At 42.1% G+C, this 23652-nt stretch overlaps 1 protein-coding gene across 4 annotated transcripts in view; it reads left to right on the top strand.

Annotated features, from left to right (window-relative positions):
• The window catches only part of LOC117983313 (ankyrin repeat and BTB/POZ domain-containing protein 2), a 66121-nt gene that overhangs the window by 34943 nt on the left and 7526 nt on the right, over window positions 1-23652 (top strand). For 3 of the 4 annotated variants that reach the window (XM_069499354.1, XM_069499355.1, XM_034969819.2), the window contains 16 exons: window positions 8067-8260; window positions 11029-11216; window positions 13120-13275; window positions 13514-13658; window positions 14644-14767; window positions 16067-16198; window positions 16649-16775; window positions 17306-17451; window positions 18023-18210; window positions 19229-19357; window positions 19580-19761; window positions 20083-20318; window positions 21018-21243; window positions 21817-21970; window positions 22352-22500; window positions 23418-23545. In XM_069499354.1, coding sequence (XP_069355455.1) covers window positions 8067-8260; window positions 11029-11216; window positions 13120-13275; window positions 13514-13658; window positions 14644-14767; window positions 16067-16198; window positions 16649-16775; window positions 17306-17451; window positions 18023-18210; window positions 19229-19357; window positions 19580-19761; window positions 20083-20318; window positions 21018-21243; window positions 21817-21970; window positions 22352-22500; window positions 23418-23545 — 2604 coding nt within the window. The remainder of the gene's footprint in view (window positions 1-8066; window positions 8261-11028; window positions 11217-13119; window positions 13276-13513; window positions 13659-14643; window positions 14768-16066; window positions 16199-16648; window positions 16776-17305; window positions 17452-18022; window positions 18211-19228; window positions 19358-19579; window positions 19762-20082; window positions 20319-21017; window positions 21244-21816; window positions 21971-22351; window positions 22501-23417; window positions 23546-23652) is intronic. The other variant, XM_069499353.1, reaches the window with a different exon arrangement.

Raw genomic sequence — 23652 nt, forward strand, 5'->3', positions numbered from 1 at the left:
CATTGCGACCAATTCTACTATGGTTTATAAAATTCTCATAACAAGGAAACTATTTTCAACAAAAATGAACTAACTATAGTCATCAAGCAGACAAGCGAAATTTTAATTCAGCAATTAACCACACAGTCACAGAACAAATGAATTGAATTCGCTCAAGCTCAAATGAGAAAGCAAAGATAACATCTATCGCATTATGAAACTAATGGTTCCAAGCAAAATTGTTACAACGTTAACAATTCTCAAGGAAGACGCGCGATTATAAAACAATAACGAGGCTCGTGTAAGTGAAACAAAAGGAAATAACCAGGAAGTGTGAACCGATGCTAGACATAAAAGATGATTAAATTAAAAACTGGCAATTAGACACTCACTTATGAACTACTTGGGTAGAAACATTCATAAGTGTCCATAAATATTAAACCGGCCAAGTGCGTGGCGGGCTACGCGCAGTGTATAGGGTTCCGTAGTCACAATCCTCCCAAAACAGATGTAACTCCTTAACCTGTGAACCCTACTTAGCCATGATAGGTTTCCTTTAAAATTGATTATAATTATATACTACTTGCTGTGAATTTTTTCACGTTCCTATAATATACTACCATTTGGCTTTATTAAAACATCATATTTTACAAACGGATCTAGTAATCAAAAAACGATGTTCCCAGACCCACAGTATTTTTAAAAGACCTATTCAACAATACCCCACACTATGGGATAGACGAGAAAAAAAACTTCATCCCCACTTTACATGTAGGGGAGCTACCCTAAAAAAATATTTATCAAAATTTTATTTCACCATTTTGTCGGCGTGATTAATATTTGTACCCATGCCAAATTACAGATTTCTAGCACTAACAGTCTCTGAGATTAACCGAGGACGGACGGACGGACGGACGGACAGACAGACAGACGGACATGGCGAAACTATAAGGGTTCCTTGTTTACTACGGAACCCTAATAAATCCACATTTTATATGATACTACGTAGTAAATATTTATTTATTAGTAAGTAGTGCATGTTTGTAAGTTTGTTGTCATCCAAAAGCAAAACTGCTGAAACGGACTTGATAAAAATAGCTACGTCTTTAGAATGCAATCTGCATTCTCAAGATGATAATAAAGAGCCTCAATAGCTCAAGGGGTAAAGGAGTGGACTGAAAACCGAAAAAGGTCGTCGGTTCAAACCCCGCCCGTTGCACTATTGTCGTACCTACTCCTAGCACAAGCTTGACGCTTAGTTGGAGAGGAAAGGGGAATATTAGTCGTTTAACATGGCTAATATTCATAAAAAAAAAAACTATCTTGGAAGGGTGATAAACATTGCATTAATATTGTAGCTGTATTGGCTGACAAAACATGACCACATTTGGTGACTAGCAAATAGCAATGACATACTATCTCCTAATAAAAATTTTAAAACTGTAAATCCCGTAGATTGCAGAAACCTAGATCACCTAGAACTTGCTGGCTAGAACGTTTACAACTTTTTTATGTGAGACGGCCTCCATTTACCTACATCAGAAAATATTAATTCAATGTGTCAACTTGAAATTAAGAAACCGGCAGAGAACGCGTTGAGGCGTTTTGTTGCTTCAAAATGTATAATTTACAATGCTCAAGTTACATAATTAATGCTAATAGATACCACATCACCATTCACTTTCTCTAATCGATTTTATATTTTAAACTATAAGATTTCAAGAGCAATTCGCATTTTGAGAAACTACTTAATTTATTTTGTTTCATCAGCGTTGAAATAACGCGCACTTTAACGTTTTAAAAACTTTAGTCCTTTGCTAAAACTGTTCTGGCGTAGAACCACAGATCTTTGAAGTGTAGGCACTATGTCTTTCTTGATACCTAACAATTACTTAATGATGACAAAATGATAAAAACAAGATGAATTCCGTGACAAAGGTGCGTGGAAGTAACCGGCTGAGTTTTCAGTTGCCGACAAGATGGTGTAGTGTATTGTTATTAATTGTCACATTTGCGATTTGAAAAGAGCAACTGCTGAGTTTCTTGCCGGGTCTTTTCAGTAGAATCTGAGCTCCACAAAGACTCCCGACTCAAATTCTACCTAAAGCTTCACTCAAAATGACTTATTTGTAAAAGCTTTATTCTTCTTAATCGTCAGAGATATTATGTCTATTATGAAAACGTACCTACTCGAAAAACACTTGCACTTGTGTATTCAACTGCTCAAATTTTATTAAATAAGAACTCGTCGTTGAATCTAAATGGATAATTTCAAATTGTAGTTTTACGTAATTCTCGTTTAACTTATTGTGTTATACGTATCTACATTACAAAAATGTATAACATCATGGAATATGTTATGGTCTGCATATCGCTGTTACGGATGGTTGCGAATGTTACCTTGCTCTAGGCCTGCTGTGGCATTAAAAAAAAACTATTATCAATTCTAAGACAATAACAACAGCGTCTAAAATCGTTTAAATCGTCCCAAGATTAATACCCTACTATACAAACTTGCAGATCCTTATTTCAAGAGTCACAGAAGTCATATTACCGTATAGTCTCGTAATGAAATTGATATGCATCTTCGTACTAACAGAACAAAGTTATTGCTGTGTATTATGCAATTTTGTTTGGTTTGGTAAACATTCTTTACGATATCCACGATAAATCAAACTAATGTTATGAATGGGAAAGTTATGTTTGGGTCAACGTGTTTTAGAAACAAGTCTTATTCATGTCAGAGGAAATTATGTCAACAAACGAAGATTCAAGGTTTAAAAGAGTAAAAAAATTGGAAAGAGAGAAAAAAACATCGTGAGAAAACTTGCATGCCTTAAAGTAATACCTACTTAGCAGGTAATTCTCAAGAATGCTCTCAAAGATATCGTGTGAAGGTACCAATCCACACATGGCCAGCCTAATAAACTATGGCGAAAACTTCTCTTTCTCAGAGGAGACCTGTGCTTAGTAGTAGGCCGTTGATGGATTGAAGATAATGCTGACGCAGAGCTTCTGTCTGCATCAGTTGCATTAGAAAAGGAGTAAAGGAAAGTTTATCATTTTTATATTTTAATATTGTATTTTCAAAATTCTGCATTCTGTCTTTCTTCTTCTCAAAAGTTCAATGTTGACAGAGTGGTCCTGGCTATGAATTCTTCACTACTGCTCGTGCGATTCTGTCTTTAGATAATAAGTAATGTAAAATACGGCTGTCCGCCTGGGTTCCTTTTTAATAAAATTTCGTTTCATTTTGGATTTTGGCTGACATTTTAATTTAACAAGTAGGACGGAGATGAGATTTCTGAGATGATGTCGAGGAAGACGACAACATAATAATATTATAATCACGTTAAAAAATAAGTAAACTCTGATTTGGTATATTTTCAATAAAAAGATTTTGATTTTTTTTTTGCGGAGACCACATAGGAGAGAGAGTACACAGCCATATGGGACGGAAATCCAACAAGATCGGAGAGAGATCAGGCGCAGGCATGACCATCAACTTCCTAACTCCGGGCTAATACTGAGATTTTTTTATTAGAAAAATCCAATACCTAACTAATAACTAGTTACTAAGATTTGGAACACCCTTTCAGTTTTCCCCTCCAATTATAATATGGGTACCTTCAAGTCAAGAGTGAATAGGTCTCATAATCTAGGCTCCATCTTAGGCTGCGTCATCACTTTACACCCTGGTCTGATTGCAGCCAAGCGCTAGTCTATAAATTAAAAAAAAATTGACCCGACCCGAGAATCGAACCCAGGACCTCATCTTCCGCAGTCAAATATGCTAATAACTAGACTAATAAGGCAGTTCTGAAGCAGCAGACATTCAGACAGTAATAAACATAGGCAATAAAGATATATATCAGAATAGCTTACCTAACATCCTCTACCTAAACTACCAATACTACACAAACTTATAACCGCGAGACGCGAGCTTTATTTTTCAAATAGGAAACGTAGATTATTCCCACCTAATGATCTCTTTCCTCATTACACAACACGTTCACATGGCACGTACTGCCTGCTACAACTTCGACAGCTGAGTTTATGTATCCGGCTGATGATGATGATGGGACGACGTTTCGTGTCATTCCACTTTCCATTTCATCCGGCTTTTATACCGGTAACTAGTGATTCGTGGATAATAGACTAGTAGAAGCCAGTCTCCTTTTCGGGGGCTCAGGAGTTCGATCCCGGGCACCTTTAACTTTTCGGAGTTAAGTATGTGCATTTATTAAGCAATTAAATATCACTTGTTTTAACGGTGAAGTTGAGAAAACCTGCATATTTGAGAGTTCTTCTTAATGTGTTTTCAAAGGTGTCTGAAGTCTGCCAATCCGCACTTGGCCAGCGCGGCGGACTATAGCCAAACCATTATCATTCTAAGAGGAGACCTCTGCTCAGTAGTGGGCTGGCGATGGTTGATTATGATGACGATGATCTCTTTCCTCATTACACAACACGTTCACATGGCACGTACTGCGCTCGTCATTGCCTGCTACGACTCTTCGACAGCTGCGTTGTATCCGGCTGGTGATGATGATTGGGTGACACTTCGTGTCATTCCACTTTCGATTTCATCCGGCTTTTATACCGGTAACTAGTGATTCGTGGATAATAGACTAGTAGAAGCCAGTCTCCTTTTCGGGGGCTCAGGAGTTCGATCCCGGGCACCTTTAACTTTTCGGAGTTAAGTATGTGCATTTATTAAGCAATTAAATATCACTTGTTTTAACGGTGAAGTTGAGAAAACCTGCATATTTGAGAGTTCTTCTTAATGTGTTTTCAAAGGTGTCTGAAGTCTGCCAATCCGCACTTGGCCAGCGCGGCGGACTATAGCCAAACCATTATCATTCTAAGAGGAGACCTCTGCTCAGTAGTGGGCTGGCGATGGTTGATTATGATGACGATGATCTCTTTCCTCATTACACAACACGTTCACATGGCACGTACTGCGCTCGTCATTGCCTGCTACGACACTTTGACATCTGCGTTGTATCCGGCTGGTGATGATGATTGGGTGACACTTCGTGTCATTCCACTTTCGATTTCATCCGGCTTTTATACCGGTAACTAGTGATCGGTAGTTAATAGTCTAGTGGTTAAGTCGTCTCTTGTTCGGAGGGACGGGAGTTCGACCCCGGCACATACCTCTAACTTTCAGAGTTGTGCTTACGTTTAAGGCAAATAAATATTACATGCTTTAGCAGTGAATATAAACATCGTGAGGAAACAGGCTGAGAGCTCTCGATAATGTTCTCATAAGTGTATTGCAAATATGAATTTGACCAGCGTGGTGGATTATAGCCAAACCCTTGTTATTCTGAGAGAAGACCGGCTGCTCGATTGTGGTATAATGACAGCTACAATGTCACGATCGCAATCATCTCTGATTGGTTGACGCCCGCTCAATATTGGTTACAATGCATTGTTGCAACAAGAATCGCACAAATTCAGCCAATCACAGCAATTAAGATTGTAATAATGATTGATGCAGGTTTTACGAATTCGACATAATGTGCTTAATAGTGAGTTGACAATGGGATGATGATCGATCTATGAAAAATATTGGCATGATCATTTTTCAATATCAGAGCCTCAATAGCTCAACCGGTTAAGGAGTGGACTGAAAACCGAAAGGTCGACGGTTCAAACCCCGCCTGTTGCACTATTGTCGTACCTACTCCTAGCACAAGCCTGACGCTTAGTTGGAGAGGAAAGGGGAATATTAGTCATTTAACATGGCTAATACTCTTTTAAAAAAAAAAAATATATATATATATATATATATATTGGCAAATTAATTAATTAGTACTACTTCAACTTCACATTACTTTAAACCTCTTAAAAATTTAAACTAAAACTAAAACCTTAAAAAAATATAATGATGGCATGATTAGTATCTTAAGATCTGTAACCATAAGAATCAGTAACTATCAGTTCAGTAATAGCAACACACGAACCAAAGTAAGACGGCCAACAGTAAAGCGTGCGGCAGAAGGACATTAGACCGATTCGCCGCGGACGTCGGTTGCGGCAGAACAGGTCGTCATGGCGGATAAAGCGGACAACCGACGGGGCAACAGATTATAATTCCATCGATCACCGTTATGGCATCTATATCTGCGCCACTACCTGACAGACAGACTGCCAACAGCTAATACGAACTTGAAGCTCACAGGATAGGTTAGATACTTTTCGACATAAACGCTTTCGGATATAAACGCCCGTAGGAAGCAAAATTTTCGGACCCTGCAACTGAAATTATTGGTGGCAACTTGCATAGACCCGGTGATATATTTTTGCTCGAGGATTTGTTCGAACTCCAGGACACAGCCAAAAACATCATTGAAGAACAGACCTTATCGTGAACAGGTGAACAGGCCAACCATTCGTTACGCTCAAGGGTGTTAAAATGCTCCCTTTTGTTTCGAGAGGTTTGACCCTCTGAAGTAGAACTACCAATGGAAACTAAAACCCCTATTTTACACCCTTATTTTCAAAAATTCTTTCTTAGCGGATGTCTACGTCATAATAGCTATCTGCATGCCAAATTTCTGCCCTGTCCGCCCAGTAGTTTGAGCTGTGTGTTGATAGATCAGTCAGTCAGTCAGTCATCTTTATATATTAATAACTAGCTTATGCTCGCGACTTCGTCCGCGTGGACTACAAAATTTCAAAACCCTATTTCACCCCCTTAGGAGTTGAATTTTCAAAAATCCTTTCTTAGCGGATGCCTACGTCATAATAGCTATCTGCATGCCAAATTTCAGCCCGATCCGTCCAGTAGTTTGAGCTGTGCGTTGATAGATCAGTCAGTCAGTCATTCAGTCAGTCAGTCAGTCAGTCAGTCACCTTTTCCTTTTATATATATAGATAGATAAGAAATAAGAATAAGAGATAAGAGATTTTTGTTGTTAATACACGAACATAAATAATTCTTTAATGCATTTCCACTTGAAATCTTCAACATTTTCGAGTTATGCGTTCAAACAGTTCAACTCGTGCACCGTGCGCGTCACCGCGAGCTAAACTTGTTCACATTAATTGCAAGTATTATTGTGTACTTGAAAGTTGGAACAGCAGCTACAATCCACGTCAAACATTAAGATAACCAGCGGGGCGAGTGCATCGTTGGTTCTCGATCGTATGCGATGCTCCTCAAAACCAGACGTTTGACCTCCATATCGCATTATTGAAATTATATTTGCAAAGGATCAAAATTCAAAACTGTTTCTGTACATTACTTATGTGGGCCATGTGATGTGCCCCATGTGATGTGCCCCACACATACATGGCTACATCTACTGCATACAGGGTATGTGTGCGTGGAAAACTCGCTATACAGCTTTCTTTGGATGAATGAACTTTATGGTGGGAGGCTTCGGCCGTGGCTAGTTACAACCCTACCGGCGAAGCTGTGCCGCCAATCGATTTAGCGTTCCTGTACGATTCTGAGCAAACACCAAAGGGGTATGAGTTTAATCAAAACTGCCATACCATCTTAGACTGCATCATCACATCACTTACCATCAGGTGAGATTGCAATCAAGGGCTAACTTGTATCGAGATAAAATAAGAATAGGATGTCTTTTTAGACCTATTTCAATTTTCAGCAATATTTCATTTGTATTTGAAAAAGATTTATTATGTTACCCATACTTAGTTTAAAATAAACCTACCTACTATTTTGCAAAATTTATCTGTTAAAAACTTCGATCTTTTATATACAATTCATGCGTCCTTTTCGGGTACCTAAAGGAAAACATCCTGAGGTCAGGCGATAGTTCTCCATATCTAATGTTCTCAAAGGTGTATGAAGTTTGCCAGTTGTTTGGTCTACGAGGTGGACTATTTAGCAACTTTATTTCCTAAAATATGGCTACATAAACCAACGAAGACTGACTGATCTGTCAACGTACAGCTCAAACTACTGGACGGATCGGGCATGCAGATAGTTATTATGACGTAGACATCCGCTAAGAAAGGATTTTTGAAAATTCAAACCCTAGCGGGTAAAATAGGGCATAAGCTAAAAGTTTTTTAAATTTTGCTAAGCTTTGTATTTTGTCCCGCAGGCCATCCAGCGGCTGTCGTCCGTCGGAGGAGGCGGTGTGGTGCGGAGCGGGCGCGGGCGTGGCGGGCGCGCGTGCGTTGCGCGTGCGCGTGGCGGGCGCGGCGGCCGCGCACGCGCGCCGTCTGTCGCCGCCGCCGCACGCGCACCGCGCCACCACGCCGCCGCCGCCGCCGCCCACCGAACCGCCTAATAAACGTACGTTAAACAAACTCAAATAATGAAATGAACTGTTGCACTGTGCGTTTAGCTCAATTAAGAAAAGACTATAATCACAAAAAAAGCGGTGATAGCGACGCGACGTCTTAACCAGGAGGTTAAGACGTCGACCTCCTAATCAGGGGGGCCTGGATTTGATCCCGGGCCTCTAACTTTTTAGAGTTATGCGCGTTGTAAGCAATTAAATCGCTGTGATAGCCTAGTGGTTACGACGATCGCCACCTAATTATTAGAAGTTGGAGGTTCGATCCCGGGCACGCACCTCTAACTTTTCAGAGTTATGTGCGTTTAAAAAAAGTTTTAAGTACCTACTTAAGTAATTACAATGTCACTTACTTTAACGGTGAAGGCAAACATCGTGAGGTCGATCCATAGTACTCTCAAAGGTTTGTGAAGTCTGTCAATCAGCACAGCCAGCATGGCGGACTTTTTTATTTTTGAAAGAAATTAAATTTGGCAGGGCAGTCGTGTTCAATTCTTTTAAATAATATAGAGTTTGCTTTAATTAAATGCTTTTCTATTCAATGTCTAGAAAACTGATCTTTTCAAGTGAAAATACGTAAATAAGCTGACTTATGAAATGTGGCATAAGTACCTATTATATTATTATACAGACGGACAGCCGGACACATTAATTATTGTAATTAATTATGTGAATTGTGAAAGCATAATTATTATTATTTTTATAGTTACCATCAGTGTGAGTTGGCTATCAGCTAACTGGCACAGTCAGTCTGTGTATTTTTCGCCAGCCAATATCTTTGCTTATTTTATGCAGTCTAATAAACTAAATACCTATTATATTTATGTCGTACTAGCTTCTGCCGGCGACTTCGCCCGCGTGGCCTACAGGAAACAAATGGCATTTTTTTCTTCAGAAACAAACATTATAACATCAGGACGCACACCCTGAAAAGCACCGAATAACACATATAACCTTCCAACCCCCATTTCATCCCTTTAGGGGGGGATTTTCTCATAGTCGTTTCTTAGCTGAAACGGTACCATACAAACTTTCATCCCCTATTTTACCACCCTTATGGGCGAATTTTCCAAAAATCCTGAAACACGTATTTCTTCATTTGTGACCGAAAACCCAAATACCAATTTTCATGCAAATAACTTGAAAAATGACGGACTTTCATACAAACTTCCATCCCCTATTAAACCCACTTAGGGGTGGAATTTCGAAAAATCCTTTCTTAGTGGATACCTACTCTTTAAAAAGAATAAACCCTCCAAATTTCATGTCTTTAGGACCAGCGGTTTAGGCTGTGCGTTGATATATATGTCAGTCAGTCAGGACTTTGAATTTTATATAATATATAGATTTAAAAAAAAGTAAAAAAAAAAAGTAACATTTTTCACATTTGAAAATAGAATGGTACGGAATCCTTCGTGTGAGAGAGCGACTCGCACTTGACCGGGTTTTTTTGGGTAGACGTGTAGTAAGGTCACAAAGTAAGGTCGATCCAAAGCCTGCAGTTTGCGAGGGCCCTTAGGTTCTGTCGATTACAGTTTTACGACTGCTGTATTATACGCGTCATGCTACGCATACGGAACGGCTGTACGACCTAGGACTACTTAGTATGTGAACACTAAATAGTACTACCCTGCCAGCTTGATAGAAACACTTAGGTCTCCCGCAGGTAACTAAGCAATTTAGTATCAAAGTACCTATGCCTTATTTATTTGATTATAAAATCGCTTAGTATTAATTAACGTGTCTACAGTTTATAGTCTCATAAAATTTAACTTAATTATGTCTAGGTTTAGAATTAAGTGCTTATTTTCCTACGCATAACAAAGTTGAAAACCAGAAATAAATTGGTATTATAAAGTTATACATTTAACACGAAGGAAGAACGTAATGACCAAGAATTAAGTACCTACTACACGTTTATCTTAGTCCATTCTTATCCATATCTACAATAGACTGTAGTAATAAAATGACGTGATTTTTTGAGTGGTAGTTTATGTTTAATCACTGTGTAAACTTCTTTTTAAATTGAAAATGTTAGATACAATAGAACTGAAAGCTAATCATCTAATTACCTACTGAACAAATCATGCCCACGTGGAGTACTTAGTGCCAAGAATACCTACTGGTTGCATTTTTGCATTGGATATCCAGGCTGATCCTTTGTGCAAAAAATTACCCAGTCCTTCTATCACCAGATGAAACAATTAACCTCGGTAAAATGTCTTTTTTTCGTACTAAAACTCCATAGCCTCAGGGTCACGTCAAATGGAACAAAAACGTAACTCTTGGAGATGCATACTTAAGCCGCTTACTAGTTTCAGCCATTTGACCCCCGGCCTTGACGTTGTCCCCTTTGAGATTGCACGGGGCCAATTAAAAAAAAAAAAAAAAAAAATCTTTATTTAACAAAAACACGTTATTTTGGCGTCGGTTACTAGTGGTCTCCACACTAGGTTAAACCTGTGACGTGGAGACCATATATGATTTCCTAGTGGGTTTTACTGAGGACTAGGAAAGTTTAGCGGTTAGAATATTTTATATAATATTACTAATTACAGTTACATTTTGTTAACGCATGTTGCGTACCCGATCCCATCCTATTCCGATTCCCAGGAAACTAGCTTCAATCCATCGGGTCTCTTGTCAACATCTCGACTAATTCCTGCCGGCTCAATGAACGCAGGAACACCTATGGTGACAAGAGCCCTTTCGATCGTATCATTAAGAGAGGTAACAAAACTCACGAAGCTCATTTTCCTTGCAGCAAATATCGAAGAGCAACCGCCCACGTCCCCCGACACCCCCAGCGCTGCACAGCTGAAGCCAGTCAGTGCGGTGTCGCAGATCACCGTAGCGAGCGCACCCGTGCGAAGCGCTCCCGTACAGAGCAGCTATGCGCTGGAGAGACGAGTGAAGCATGAGCATCGACCTGTTGAAACTGCGCCTGCGCAGGTATGCGACAGCAAATATCGAAGAGCAACCGCCCACGTCCCCCGTTAACCCAAACACTGCGCAGCTGAAACCAGCCTGCGATGGATTAATCATGATGTTGATGCTTATTAAAAATGGGTATACTTAATGACTTCTTCTTGGCATCATAAAAAATACAGTAGGTAATAATTTTATTCAAAGTTAGGATACGTTCACTATTTCTAGCGTGTTAACAAAAAGATTCAAAAAACCTTGGGATACAGTTACGGCAACTCAAATTTTATTTAAACGAATGGTGAATTTACAACAATTGGCTAGCGGTCTAAATACGCCCGCGCACGCTACCCTGGTATTAATGTTACGGGATTTCGGACAGCGGTCTCGCAATCATGGCTATGAGCTGCTTTACATGCTATTTGATACGGTACAAGGCACTCACCGGTTTTGATTACTTTTTCAAGGTCATTCCACTTATGGAAGAAAGAAACTTCAATGATGCAATCGATCTGCTCCTTATATTATTATGACATTATCATAGAGTTCTAAGTTTTGTTTATCTAACACAATATCATCTTTTTCTTTAACTGAGCTTTTGCTATGATTAACTAAAATAGTTTTGTGTCCTGTGCAACACAAATCCTGGCAGTAAAGGCTATTTTATAATCAGACTTAAAGTTTTCATTTATTTATTTTTAGAGCCTAAGTATATTATGTTTCTATTTTACACGTTTGAGGATCACATTCTAGACAATTTTTATAGAATACCACTTGAGAGAAATTTGAATTGAAGGGTTTGTTAACCCGCCTCTCATCTCCTCTTTCGTGCGATCGCCTTTTTTAGCAACTGTAGATAAAGTGACAATCACTTGCAATTTGTCGGTTGCCTTCTCAACCACAATTTCATCGTCTACCTATAATTAGGTGCCTCCTTTAGTCAGAGATATCATGCGAATATCATCATTTACAATCTGATAAAAAAGACAAAATGTTTTGTTCCTCAACAAAAAAGAGACATCGAAGACTCCACAATGACAGCGTCTTTTTAGTCCGTCAGTCATCATCCTTTGTTCAACTCATTAATTACCGTAGAATGGAGAACGAACGCATCGCAACTTATTACAAAAATTACACGAGCACGTTATGCAGCGAAAGTGTTATCTAAAAAAAATAAGCATTGTCTTTGACGGGATCCCACGATCTCTTGATAGGGAAAAGCGTAATGGGTGGGAAGTTACGAGTTTGAAAGCGAAAGCCTTTGACAATGGCCACTTGTGAGCGCATCTGCTGATTCGATGTCACGGAGACGCATTTCGTAAGGCTCTTTTTAGTTTTTTAGCTCAAATCAGTTTGATGACTCAATTCGTCCCGGTTTGAAAAAGGCAGGTTGAATGCTCCACGTGGTTGATTCAAATGAGATAGACATCTGCACAAAAAACCGTAACAACACCACTTTTAAACATGTTTAATCGGATGCAGCTATTTTTTATGCTTTGATTAAAAAAAAACAAAGATGGATAATTTGTGAACTGGAAGTCTGGAACCTTAGCAAGAAATAAGTCTCGATACAGAGTAGATAGCAAAATGTCTTGGTGGGGTTACCAATTTTAGTAAGAAAAGGCTCACTTACACAAAATCATCTAAGTAATCAGGTTTCGTTAAATGTAATCTGTTACATTTACCGAGATTATTTTGGGGATGGCGTGAAAAGTTCAAGTACTTAATTATATTTAGCGGGTTGTTGTAGACTTTAAGTGAGCCTAAAATAAATAACATAAATTATAAATAGTAAAGTGAATGCTCAGTTACGGTATAATCAAAACAAGCATGAGATTTGTGGCTTGCAAAATAAACGTTTTTTCTTTATTTCTAAATGAATTGTAAAAGCCATTCATAATATCTTTGATCTAATTCATAAACTCCACAGAATGGTGTACGAGAATGCAACAGCAGTTCCGACGAGAACCGCTCGTCGGGCCACGCGTCGATGTCGGACAGCGGTGGTGGCGAGGCAGGCCGCGATGAACCACGACGAAACCGGCAACCACCGCATGCCAGGACCAAACATCGACCACATAATAAGGTACAACTAATTACAAGAAATGAGGAGATTCGTAGGGAAAATATTTTGGCTAATAATGCTCAAGTGGTGGAATAACCAACCCATGTGATGTGTGGCACAACTTACAAAACAAACGGTTTGCTTTCTTTAATATACTAATTAAAGAAAATGCTACTCCTTGCATGATTCCTACATCCCAGTTTGTGAACTAGACTAGAGTCACCCAAGGCAGCCTCAAGTAACCGAATTTGTTTCTCAGTTACAGTCCCCCTGGCCAGGCGGAGGTGGTCTGGAAGACATCAGGTCAGCCATCAAGCAGTTGACTCTTCGCTCCAGAGACAGCAGCAGCACGGCTACCAGTGGCGCCTCCAGTGCTGGTGGCGGTAGTAATAATGGAGCACCAGGTTTGTGACATATACACCTTATGAGTGTGTCTTACAATTACTTGTGGTGACGTATGGAGCTGAAACATTCGCACTGACAGCTAACCTCGTCCACAAGTTCAAAGGCGCTCTGGAGTAAGCTGTGTTGGGTGTCGCTATGGGAACGAAGAAATGCGTAGCCCAACGGATTAGCATGCTAAAGCGGGCAGGTCTGTCGCAAATTCGATGCCTGTTGACTCCGGAGTGGAGACTGCGTACCGCTAGACTGATGGTGGATGTAAGGAGACGGCGAGAAGTGGGTGGATGAGTAAGGTGGATTGTGTGTGGTGGCGCGTTTTCGAGAAGGTCTTCACCACAGCCGCCGACTTCTCTGCGCCGTCCCATCCTCTCTTGCCGAGACACGATGAAATCAAGAGTGTTCCCAATTTCCCATTTTGCAAAAAAAAAACATGGCTGACCGCTGTCATATACTCTGAAAAATACCAGTGGCTGTGACTAGTGGTTTAACTTAAAGTCACTAGTAGGCGCGTTTAGTGGCCACCCCCAGTAGCCCAGTGGGCGGCAGCAGTATGTCTTGCAGTGCAGTGGATGCAAACTGGCTTATGAGTTAATTGATTGTTAATATTATCGTTTAACCTATCGTAAGTGATTTCCATTATAATATATAATATCGCTCAACGGCTATACTCACGTATTTAGTCGACGTTAGCCCCACTAGTTTCAAACCCATCCGGGGTCCTTTGTCAAGGGAGTCAGTTCGCGGACGCGTCGTGGTTAAGACTGCCGCTGCCCGCAGAGCCCGTTGTGAGGGTGGCTGGCGTCTCCCGACAGTTCTTGCTGATCTTCATCGCTGGAGCCGTCACTGTAATCCAGGCAAGCGGAGCTAATAGTGTCCTGTCCCACGACTGATGCCCTTGTCTTAGCGTCAAAAAGCGGTTTCCACGCTGAGGATAGCATCCATCCGTTGTCACGATTGATTGTTAACTATTTATATTTGATGTTACAGAGAGTGGCAGCACAGCGGAGGCGCGGCGACGGCGGGCGCCGCTGGTGCGGCAGCCGTCGCTCGACACGGTGTGCACGAACGTGACGAGTGCGGACGAATTCGTGTGGGTTGATTCACATAATAGGTACATCGCTTATTATCATTGCAATCATCGTGGTTTTGATTCCCAGAAATGTAGACCGAGATTGTTTGAAGAACTGTTGTCGTAATTATGGAAATGAGGTTCCGAAAAACTGTTAGATGGATTAAACCAGTGTGGCATTGAGGTTTCTACACAAAAATACATTTTTGTACTTAAGTAGTTCAAAAGGATTTTTCGCCGTCGTTCTTGATTCACTTTAATCATTATCATCATGATCGACCTATCACCGGCTCACTACAGAGCATGGGTCTCCTCTCAGAGTGAGAAGGGTTTCGGCCATAGTCTACCATGCTGGCCATGTGCGGATTGGTAGAATTCACACACTTTTGAGAACATTATGGAGAACTCTCAGGCATGCAGGTTTCCTCACGATGTTTTCCTTCACCGTCAAAGTAAGTGATATTTAATTAATTAAAACGCACGTAACTCCGAAAAGTAAGAGGTGCGTGCCCGGGATCGAACCCCCGACCTCCGATTAGCAGGCGGATGTCCTAACCACTAGGCTATCACAGACTTGACTTCACTAATACATGCACGGAAACTTCACCAGGCTTTGCATTATCTATTGCACTTTGACCACCAATAAAAAGCAGTGTGTTGTGCGAACAGCGCGAGTCATATGTGAATACCTTCGCGATTGAGGAATGTCGTGATTTGATTAAATCACTGTTTAATAATAATTCCATCAGGATTCTAAGAATTCGTAACAGGTTAAAGGTAAAATTTTGGTCCAAAGTTAACAAATCCTGACTTAGTAGTACAACCCAGTTCGCTTTTATTGACGGTGTTATGTTTAGTCCCAGCTAATTGACTAGACTATGATTTAAGTAGGTGCAGCATAGTTTGCTACAAGGAGTTTTATAGATCTGATCTAAAAACATTCGCTTTTGGACAAGAACTGATATTTTTAGGCTCACTTGTTCAGTTTATTTTTTTAATGCTGTCACTTTTTGGCAACCGCGTTATGTTCTTGCCAAAAAGTGATAAGGCCTGCATAGATGGGGGATAGTCCTCGGGATACTTTGCTATTCGTCAAAATAGATTGCTTACAGCTGCTTCGAATAACGCACATACGAAGGACTAAAAGTACGCTACAAAACGTCCTCTGAATAGACATCGACAGACCAGACAGCGCAAAAGTATGACGGACTTGTCGAAAAAAATAGAACTAACGTTCCAATTCCCCTCAACTTAAAATAGCTTGGAGACACATTTTCTTTCCTACAATGCCATATTAAAGCATCGTACCAATTTAGTTTTGTTCTGTTCTGCACTATCCAGGCTAGTGGAGCTCCGCTACGTGCCGTGGACGGCTGGTGAAGTGACCCGCGCATTGCAGAGCGGCCGCTGCCGGGAGCTGGCCGCCAGGATGGCGCCTGATGCCCCACCCAGACTCGCCTATTTACTGCAACGGTATGTTAGGGTTTTTATTAGTATAAATGTATGAGGGCTGAACTCACGTATTCCAGGGTCCTTTTCAATAGCCTCTGCTCGTCTCCTTAGCGCCGCGTCTCTAGTGGAGGTTAATTGAAAAAAGTCCCCGGATGCGTGTCTATCCGAAAACCTGTAGAACACTGACATGCAAGCAATCTTGTACCGATCCTCTAAGCTTTAGAGCTTAGAATTGACTAGCGCTTGGTCGCCAACTAGTTTTTTGGTGCAATGATCCACCGAATCTGGTACTCAATACCAGGAGATTCCACTCATGTCTGTCTCGTGTATTAGGTACATGCCAATCGGATCATTCGACGATTTCAGATATTATACAATCCTGTGCCAAATGATTGGATCAAAAACCTAAATCAGACGGCAATAAAAATGTTCTTTTACAACTGCTCTTATATCATTTTTTTATGTTTTCAGTGCGTTGGTCCGGATAGCGCGCGAAGCTCAGCGGCTGTCGCAGAACTTTGGCTTCTGCTCCAAGCATGAGGTGGCCGGCGCGCTCCGCATCGTGCTCAGCACGCCATTGGCCGACTCCTGCATCAAGGTCACTCTCTTCTCCTTCCTTTTCTTTAACTCTGTATTCCTAAACACAGAGTCGAACATAAAGCTCCACACATCTATGGCATTCTATAAGGTCTTTTTGAGCTAGAAAGTCAGATCTTATAAGGTACTTTAGGCCTGATACGTATAGAGGGTCGTAGACATGCAGGCAAAGCAAGTCACCAAGCAAGCAATACGCGCCACCACCATACAGTACCATACAGATCTTGCAAAACACCGAAATTCACAAATTGCAATATTTTCAACTATAAAGATTTAGCGTTTAAACTATCGTGAGTGATTTCCACTATACATATCGTACACCCGACTATACTCACGTGTTTAGTCGACGTTAGCTCGAATAGTTTCGAACCCATCCGGGGTCCTTTTTCAAGGAGCCAGTTCGCGCACGCGCCGCGGTTGAGACTGCGCCCGTTGTGAGGGTGGTCTATATTTGTATAAGATATGTTTAATATAAAAATTTATCCGTATCAGTGGATTGTAGCTTGTGGTTCCTTGAACCTGGTTTTGCAGGGTTGTCAAAGAGCAGCCACGATGTACGCGACGTCGGGCAGCGCAGCCCGGCGGCTGGGCTCGGCAGCGCGCGCTCGCACCAGCCTGGCGCCCGGCAGGTTCCAGAGGTGGATGCTCGATGTTCGCGTAGCTTCCTTTGTTCACGAGTAAGTCAAAAGTTTCCTGATTTTTAAGGTTCCGTACCTCAAAAGGAAAAACGGAACCCTTATATGATCACTTTGTTGTCTGTCGGTCTGTCGGTCTGTCAAGAAACCTACAGGGTACTTCCCGTTGACCGAGAATCATGAAATTTGGCAGTTAGGTAGGTCTTATAGCTGACATTCGAGAAAAAATCTGAAAACCGTGAATATGTGGTTACATCATACAAAAAAAATTGTAGTCATGAACTAATAATTAGCATTTTCAATTTTCTAAGTAAGATAACTATATCAAGGCAATGCACAGGTGAAGACCTTTCATATGTTCATATGAAAGGTCTTCACCTGTGCATTCTAAAACAGATTTATTTTTATTTTTATGTATCATAGTTTTTGAATTATCCTGCAAAATGTTGAAAAAATACGGCTGTAGTTCGGAACCCTCATTGCGCGAGCCTGACTCGTACTTGGCCAATTTTTTAATCAAGGCTTCACTAATATAAACTTCTAGTGAGCTATCAACTCCCTATCTAGTATAGGTTTTTTTCGGAATCTAAGATACAAGGCATATTCCTCACAGGTACGCAGCAATCTACCTCTGCGCTGGCATGGAGACACTGCTAGAAGAGATAGCCTTGATAGCTGCCGGCACTGCTGTTGCGTCGCCCATAACGCCAGCAACCATCGACCATGCAGTCGCTAACTGTGCTGATCTATGGGGATTACTTCAGCCGTATAGCCATTTGAACGCGGGACGTGTTGCGTCAGGTAAGAGTACTCCTGCCGCGCGATTGCGGGAGAATGACAGCTACAATGCCACAATCGCAATCATCTCTGATAGGTTAACGCTCGCTCACTATTGGCTACAATGCATTGTTGCAACAAGAATTGCACAAATTCAGCTAATCAGAACAATTGAGATTGTAATAATGATTGATGCAGGTTTTAGACAATCGCCCTACTGTTGGTGATCGATTCATCTGATTTATTTATAATATCAAATCTGTAGGCTTATTTTGTTGACGGGGGAAATCTTCTTATGATACCTGATCTCTTTGGGGAGAGATCGGATTATGTGGGGTTTCTACCTATAAAAACGCCCTCGGTGGCAATCCTCAGCGCAAATTAAGAGACTCCCGCGGGAACTCTCAAGAACGTGCGCTGGGGTCTCTCTTTGCAATGCCCATTGGGCATATTCTGGAGGATGTACTCCCTGGCCTCATGTACCTTGCATGTGGGCATGACAGCTTTTGCCACAGCAAGCTGTCGTCTTTCCAGGGTCGACAGCCACAGCCATACTCCAGCCACTCGTGACCCTGAGGTCCCAGGGCCCGGGACTACTGAATGGACGGATCAGAACGTTGATCAGCGCCGCCCTGATGTCTCCGCCTCCATCGGCTCGCTCGGGATGGCGCTCAGTGGCCTCATTCTTGAACATTACTATTTCACAGAAGTATAGCATGATCCATTGGCCTCCAGTATTGTGGCTTTGACAGCAGCCGAATTTGTAGGCCTACCGTCGTAGTTAGAGAGCTAGAGTATGGTGATTACATTGATTGGCTGACTCTTTCAATATTGGCAGAAATATGCATTTGCAGCAAGACTACCAAAATGTGCATGTCGCACCAATCAGTCGCGAGCAAGCGCTCGCAAACGCACGCATTTACTTTCAGTTACTTATGCCGATACGATTTAAACACAAGCATGAAACACTCGCCGTAGTGAAATGCAAGAACTATACCATACAAAGTAATAATTTTGATAGTCTGATGTTTATTATTTGCAGGGGCCCTGTCGCTTTCACGATGGGAATCCATGAGTTCGTTGGGATCTGGATCATCCACCGGAGCGCCACGACCCGAGAACAGGGCACTAGGGTTGAGCCATGATTCTGGGATCACCACAAACGGCTCTGGTGAGGATATTAACTTGAAATCATACTTGTACGAAAATTTTCTGAACTTACACTTGTTTTCTTTTTTTGTCTTTACTTCTTTTGTGAGCTGAATAAACTTTTATTTATTTATTTATTATTTATTCAAATAAAGTGCTTTAGAATCGTCCACTAGTTTAATTTACCACCATCATCTTCGATCTTTGATCATCTTCCTAAACCTAAACTTGTTGTGATTTGCAGGAGGGTCAGGGACTTCAGCAGGGTCCAACAACAGCGGGGGATCCGGCACGTCAGTGCTGCTGACGACGTGCGCGGGGTCCGCTGCGGAGCTGCGCGCGGTGCTGCGGCAGGTCAACCCGCGACACCCGCCGCTGTCGCCCACTGCCGAGCGCGCTTTGTACTACTTCATGCGGTGCTCACAGGTATACTGCCGTGCTCAGAGGGTTGGGAATCAATCAGTACCCTTATTATCAGTACCCTTATTATAAATGCGAAAGTGTGTTTGTTTGTTGGTTTGTCCTTGAATCACGTCGCAACGGAACAACGTATTGATGTGATGTTTTGCGTGGGTATAGTTAAAAACCTGGAGAGTGACATAGGCTACTTTTATCCCGGGAAATCAATGAGTTCCCACTAGATTTTTAAAAACCTAAATCCACGCGTACGAAGTCGCGGGCATCAGCTCGTAAAGGACAAATATTAATTACTATTGTTGCTCTAACAAGTTTTGTTGTATCCAACAGTTAGAGCACACCTCAAGCGGCGCATCTGGCACAGGGTGTGGAGCGGCCGCGACCGGCGGGGCCGGGCTGTGGGGGGAGCGGGGTGCGGGTGCTCTGCCCCCCCTCGGGGAATGGGTGCGAGTTGCGAGAGCACACGCGGCATTGCGGCCCCCGCCCGCCGTGCCTGACGCCGACGACATATTGCAGTCCGCCAGACTGCTGTTACCTCACGCGGATTGCCCGCCCCGACCTGTGACGTGAGTCATCTTTAGCCTCTCGCCATATTGTTCTTAACGACATCATCCGGAGATCTCTTGCCACCGCTCATATACCTCATATCTGTACTAGAATCTATCGGTACCGATATCAGGTGACCTGATAGTTTATGACACTCGTTCCTTGGAAGATGGGTAGGTCTTTTGTTTAGGATGCAACGTGTGCAGATACTTTAGCTGCATCTAAAGTTCTTTTGCACTCTCACTCATGGCGAGTGCAGCGACTACCAGCGCCGAACAAACCAAGAGGTGAAAGTATGAAAACCTTGACAGGAGCTTCATAATAATTGTGCTCTTTGGCGTGGAGACTTTGGCACCTAGGGTCCGAGGGCTAAAGCTATTTTTGAAGAGATTCCAAAAAAAGATATTAAGTCTACCGGATATACTAAGAGCTGGCTACTTTGGCCAAAGATTTGTTTGGTCTTCCAAAGGGTCAATATTGCCCTTATTTTAAACTTTAAAACAAACTTAAAAACCCTATATTATCCCCTCAAAGGTTGAATTTTCGAAAATCCTTTCTTTTTATCTGCATCCCAAATTTCAGCCCGATCCGTCCAGTATTTTGTAGCTGTGCGTTGATAGATCAGTCAGTCAGTCAGTCACCTTTTTCTTTTATATATATAGACTAACTCTTGTATCAGAATTTACGTATAACAATACTTACTTTAATATAATTCGCAGGTTAGAAGACGCGATAGAACCTGCATGGTCCCGTTGCCAACGAACCGCGGACGAGCTGAGCCGGGCAGCATTGGGCCTGGCTCAGCGAGCGTTGCTCAGTGGAAGACCAGAGCTAGTCGGCGGAGTCAGGACGCTACTGCCGCCCGCTGGTATAGACGCTACTGACGCTTCTGGACTCACTGCGCTGATGAAGGCATCTTTGGCTGGCGACGAACAAGTTGTTGCTGTAAGTATCCTTAGTTCCGTCCGCTGGAAAAACTTTCCAGGGCTAAACCACGTGAAACGCTGGTCAGATCCTTCAAAACGAGGTAGTCTCTGAGGTACCTATACGTCAGCTTACTGCAACCTCATCATCATCGTCATAACTAACCGACATGTGTTCATGCTGGATGTTTTTGTAAGGACTTCCACAGGCCAATGTCTGGCGTCGCCTGAATCCAACAGCTCTCTGCGACTTGTTAAATGTTAATTCCGGTGCAAGCGCCATTCTAGTTCCTTTTGGGACCCTAACGTCTATCGGTTTTTCAAACTATGTGCCCTGAGCATTGCTACTTCAGCTTCGCAGCCCGCTGAGCTATGACGGTTACTCTGGTTCTCATACGGAAATTCCGAGCATAGCTCTCTCCATCGCCCACTGAGTGACTCTGAGCTTTCTTATGAGGTCCATAATAGTTCGTGACCATGTCTCGGATCTATATGATTGTCAGCACTGTTCGACGACATGATTTTTAATGAAACACTCGCCATAAAAATAACCTAGAAATAAATTAAGCTGCTTGGTTTTGCTTTTTGCTCACAGATGCTAATAGAAGCCGGAGCAGATCCCAACATCGAGACCGCGGGTGCGGCGGCGCAGCACTGCGCGCTGCTGTCGCCGCGGTCGCCCAGCCGGCCGCCGCATTCCCCCACCACACCCCACACCCCCACACCTGGATACACGCCGCCCACTGCTGGTAAACATACAATCCTGATATTGAATGGATGCCATCCTCAGCGAGGAAACAGCCTTTTAACGCTAAGACAACGTCATTATCCATTGCCCGATGACATTAAACATACCATTACAGTACCCGGCAGGAAATATTGCGCATCGAACGAGCGCAGCGCATTAGAAAGTGATAACGGTTACGTAGATCGTCGTCTCTGTCGTTGAGACCGACGAAACGTCACATAGATAATATGAGTAACAGAGACTATGCTCTACAAAACCGAGGGGAGCATTTAAATAAAATATCGAAGTAAGCTTAACAATTATATACCAAAAACTAAAAGGATAAGACAAGGATTATTCCTATGTCAAGCAAGCTATTAAAATGAAGTCACTTGTCTCCCAGGTTGGACAGCGTTGGTGTACGCGTGCAGCGGGGCGGGAGCGGCGGGCGCGGGCGCCGTGGACGTGGCGCGGCGCCTGCTGTCTGCGGGCGCCAGGGTGGACGGGGCGCCCGCCAGGGGCGACGACGTTTGCACTCTCACTCCTTTGCAGGTATGACTCTTGTTAAAATTTAACACGTTCAGTGCTCAACTCACACCGGTGCGTCGTGCGTAATGTGTGTTTAGGTCAAATTCGTCTAAGTTAATTTAGTTACAAGAATTCATACTTAGATGACGCTGTCTTCCTTTGTTTCGCGCCATTAAGAATTTAATTCCTGTAGCTGTAGATACCTACCATGCTACTGAATGTAATAAATCAGGTTAGTTCGATATCGAGATCTCTGCCTTGTGACTTGTTTCTACCTGTCTACAACTAACTAACTAACTTTCATACAGCATCGGACCGAGGCATTGCCGTGTGTTCTGTACTGCGCTTGAATTTTCAAAGAAAAGTTTTCATAAAATCTCAATTAAAATTCATGTCTATTCATCGGTAAGTAACTAATCAATTATCGGTCCTTTTTTAATCCATTCTAATCATTACCCCTATTATAAACGCGAAAGTGTGTTTGTTTGTTGGTTTGTTGGTTTGTCCTTCAATCACGTCGCAACGAAGCAACAGATCAACGTGATTTTTTGCATGGATAGAGTCAAAGACTTGGAGAGAGTGCTCACAGGTATACTGCCCTTCTCAGAGGGTTGGGAATCAATCAGTACCCTTATTATCAGTACCTACCCTTATTATAAATGCGAAAGTGTGTTTGTTTGTTTGTTGGTTTGTCCTTGAATCACGTCGCAACGGAACAACGGATTGATGTGATGTCTTGCGTGGGTATAGTTAAAAACCTGGAGAGTGACATAGGCTACTTTTTATCCCGGAAAATCAAAGAGTTCCCACGGGATTTTCAAAAACCTAATTCCACGCGAACGAAGTCGCGGACTTCAGCTAGTTGAATAATACAGAAAATGTACTGTACAGAAAATGTAATGTAATAATAGAGAAACGCTGATGTTGTATATATTTTTCAGGTGGCGTGCGGCGTCGGTAACTTGGAGCTTGTTCAGTTGCTGCTGTCGCATGGCGCTGATCCTTTCCTATCGACGCAACTAAACGACGCCCTGTGCTACTCCGCTGCGGCGCAATATGGCTGCTATAGGTATTTATTTTAACACTAAAGTGTTATAGTTGTTGCATTTCACGAAGGCGAGTGGCTCATGCTTGTGTGTAAGTCGTATCGGTAGGTATAAGTAAGGTACAGTAAAT

The sequence above is a fragment of the Maniola hyperantus genome, chromosome 6 (genome assembly GCF_902806685.2).
Source record: "Maniola hyperantus chromosome 6, iAphHyp1.2, whole genome shotgun sequence".
NCBI lineage: Eukaryota > Metazoa > Arthropoda > Insecta > Lepidoptera > Nymphalidae > Maniola > Maniola hyperantus.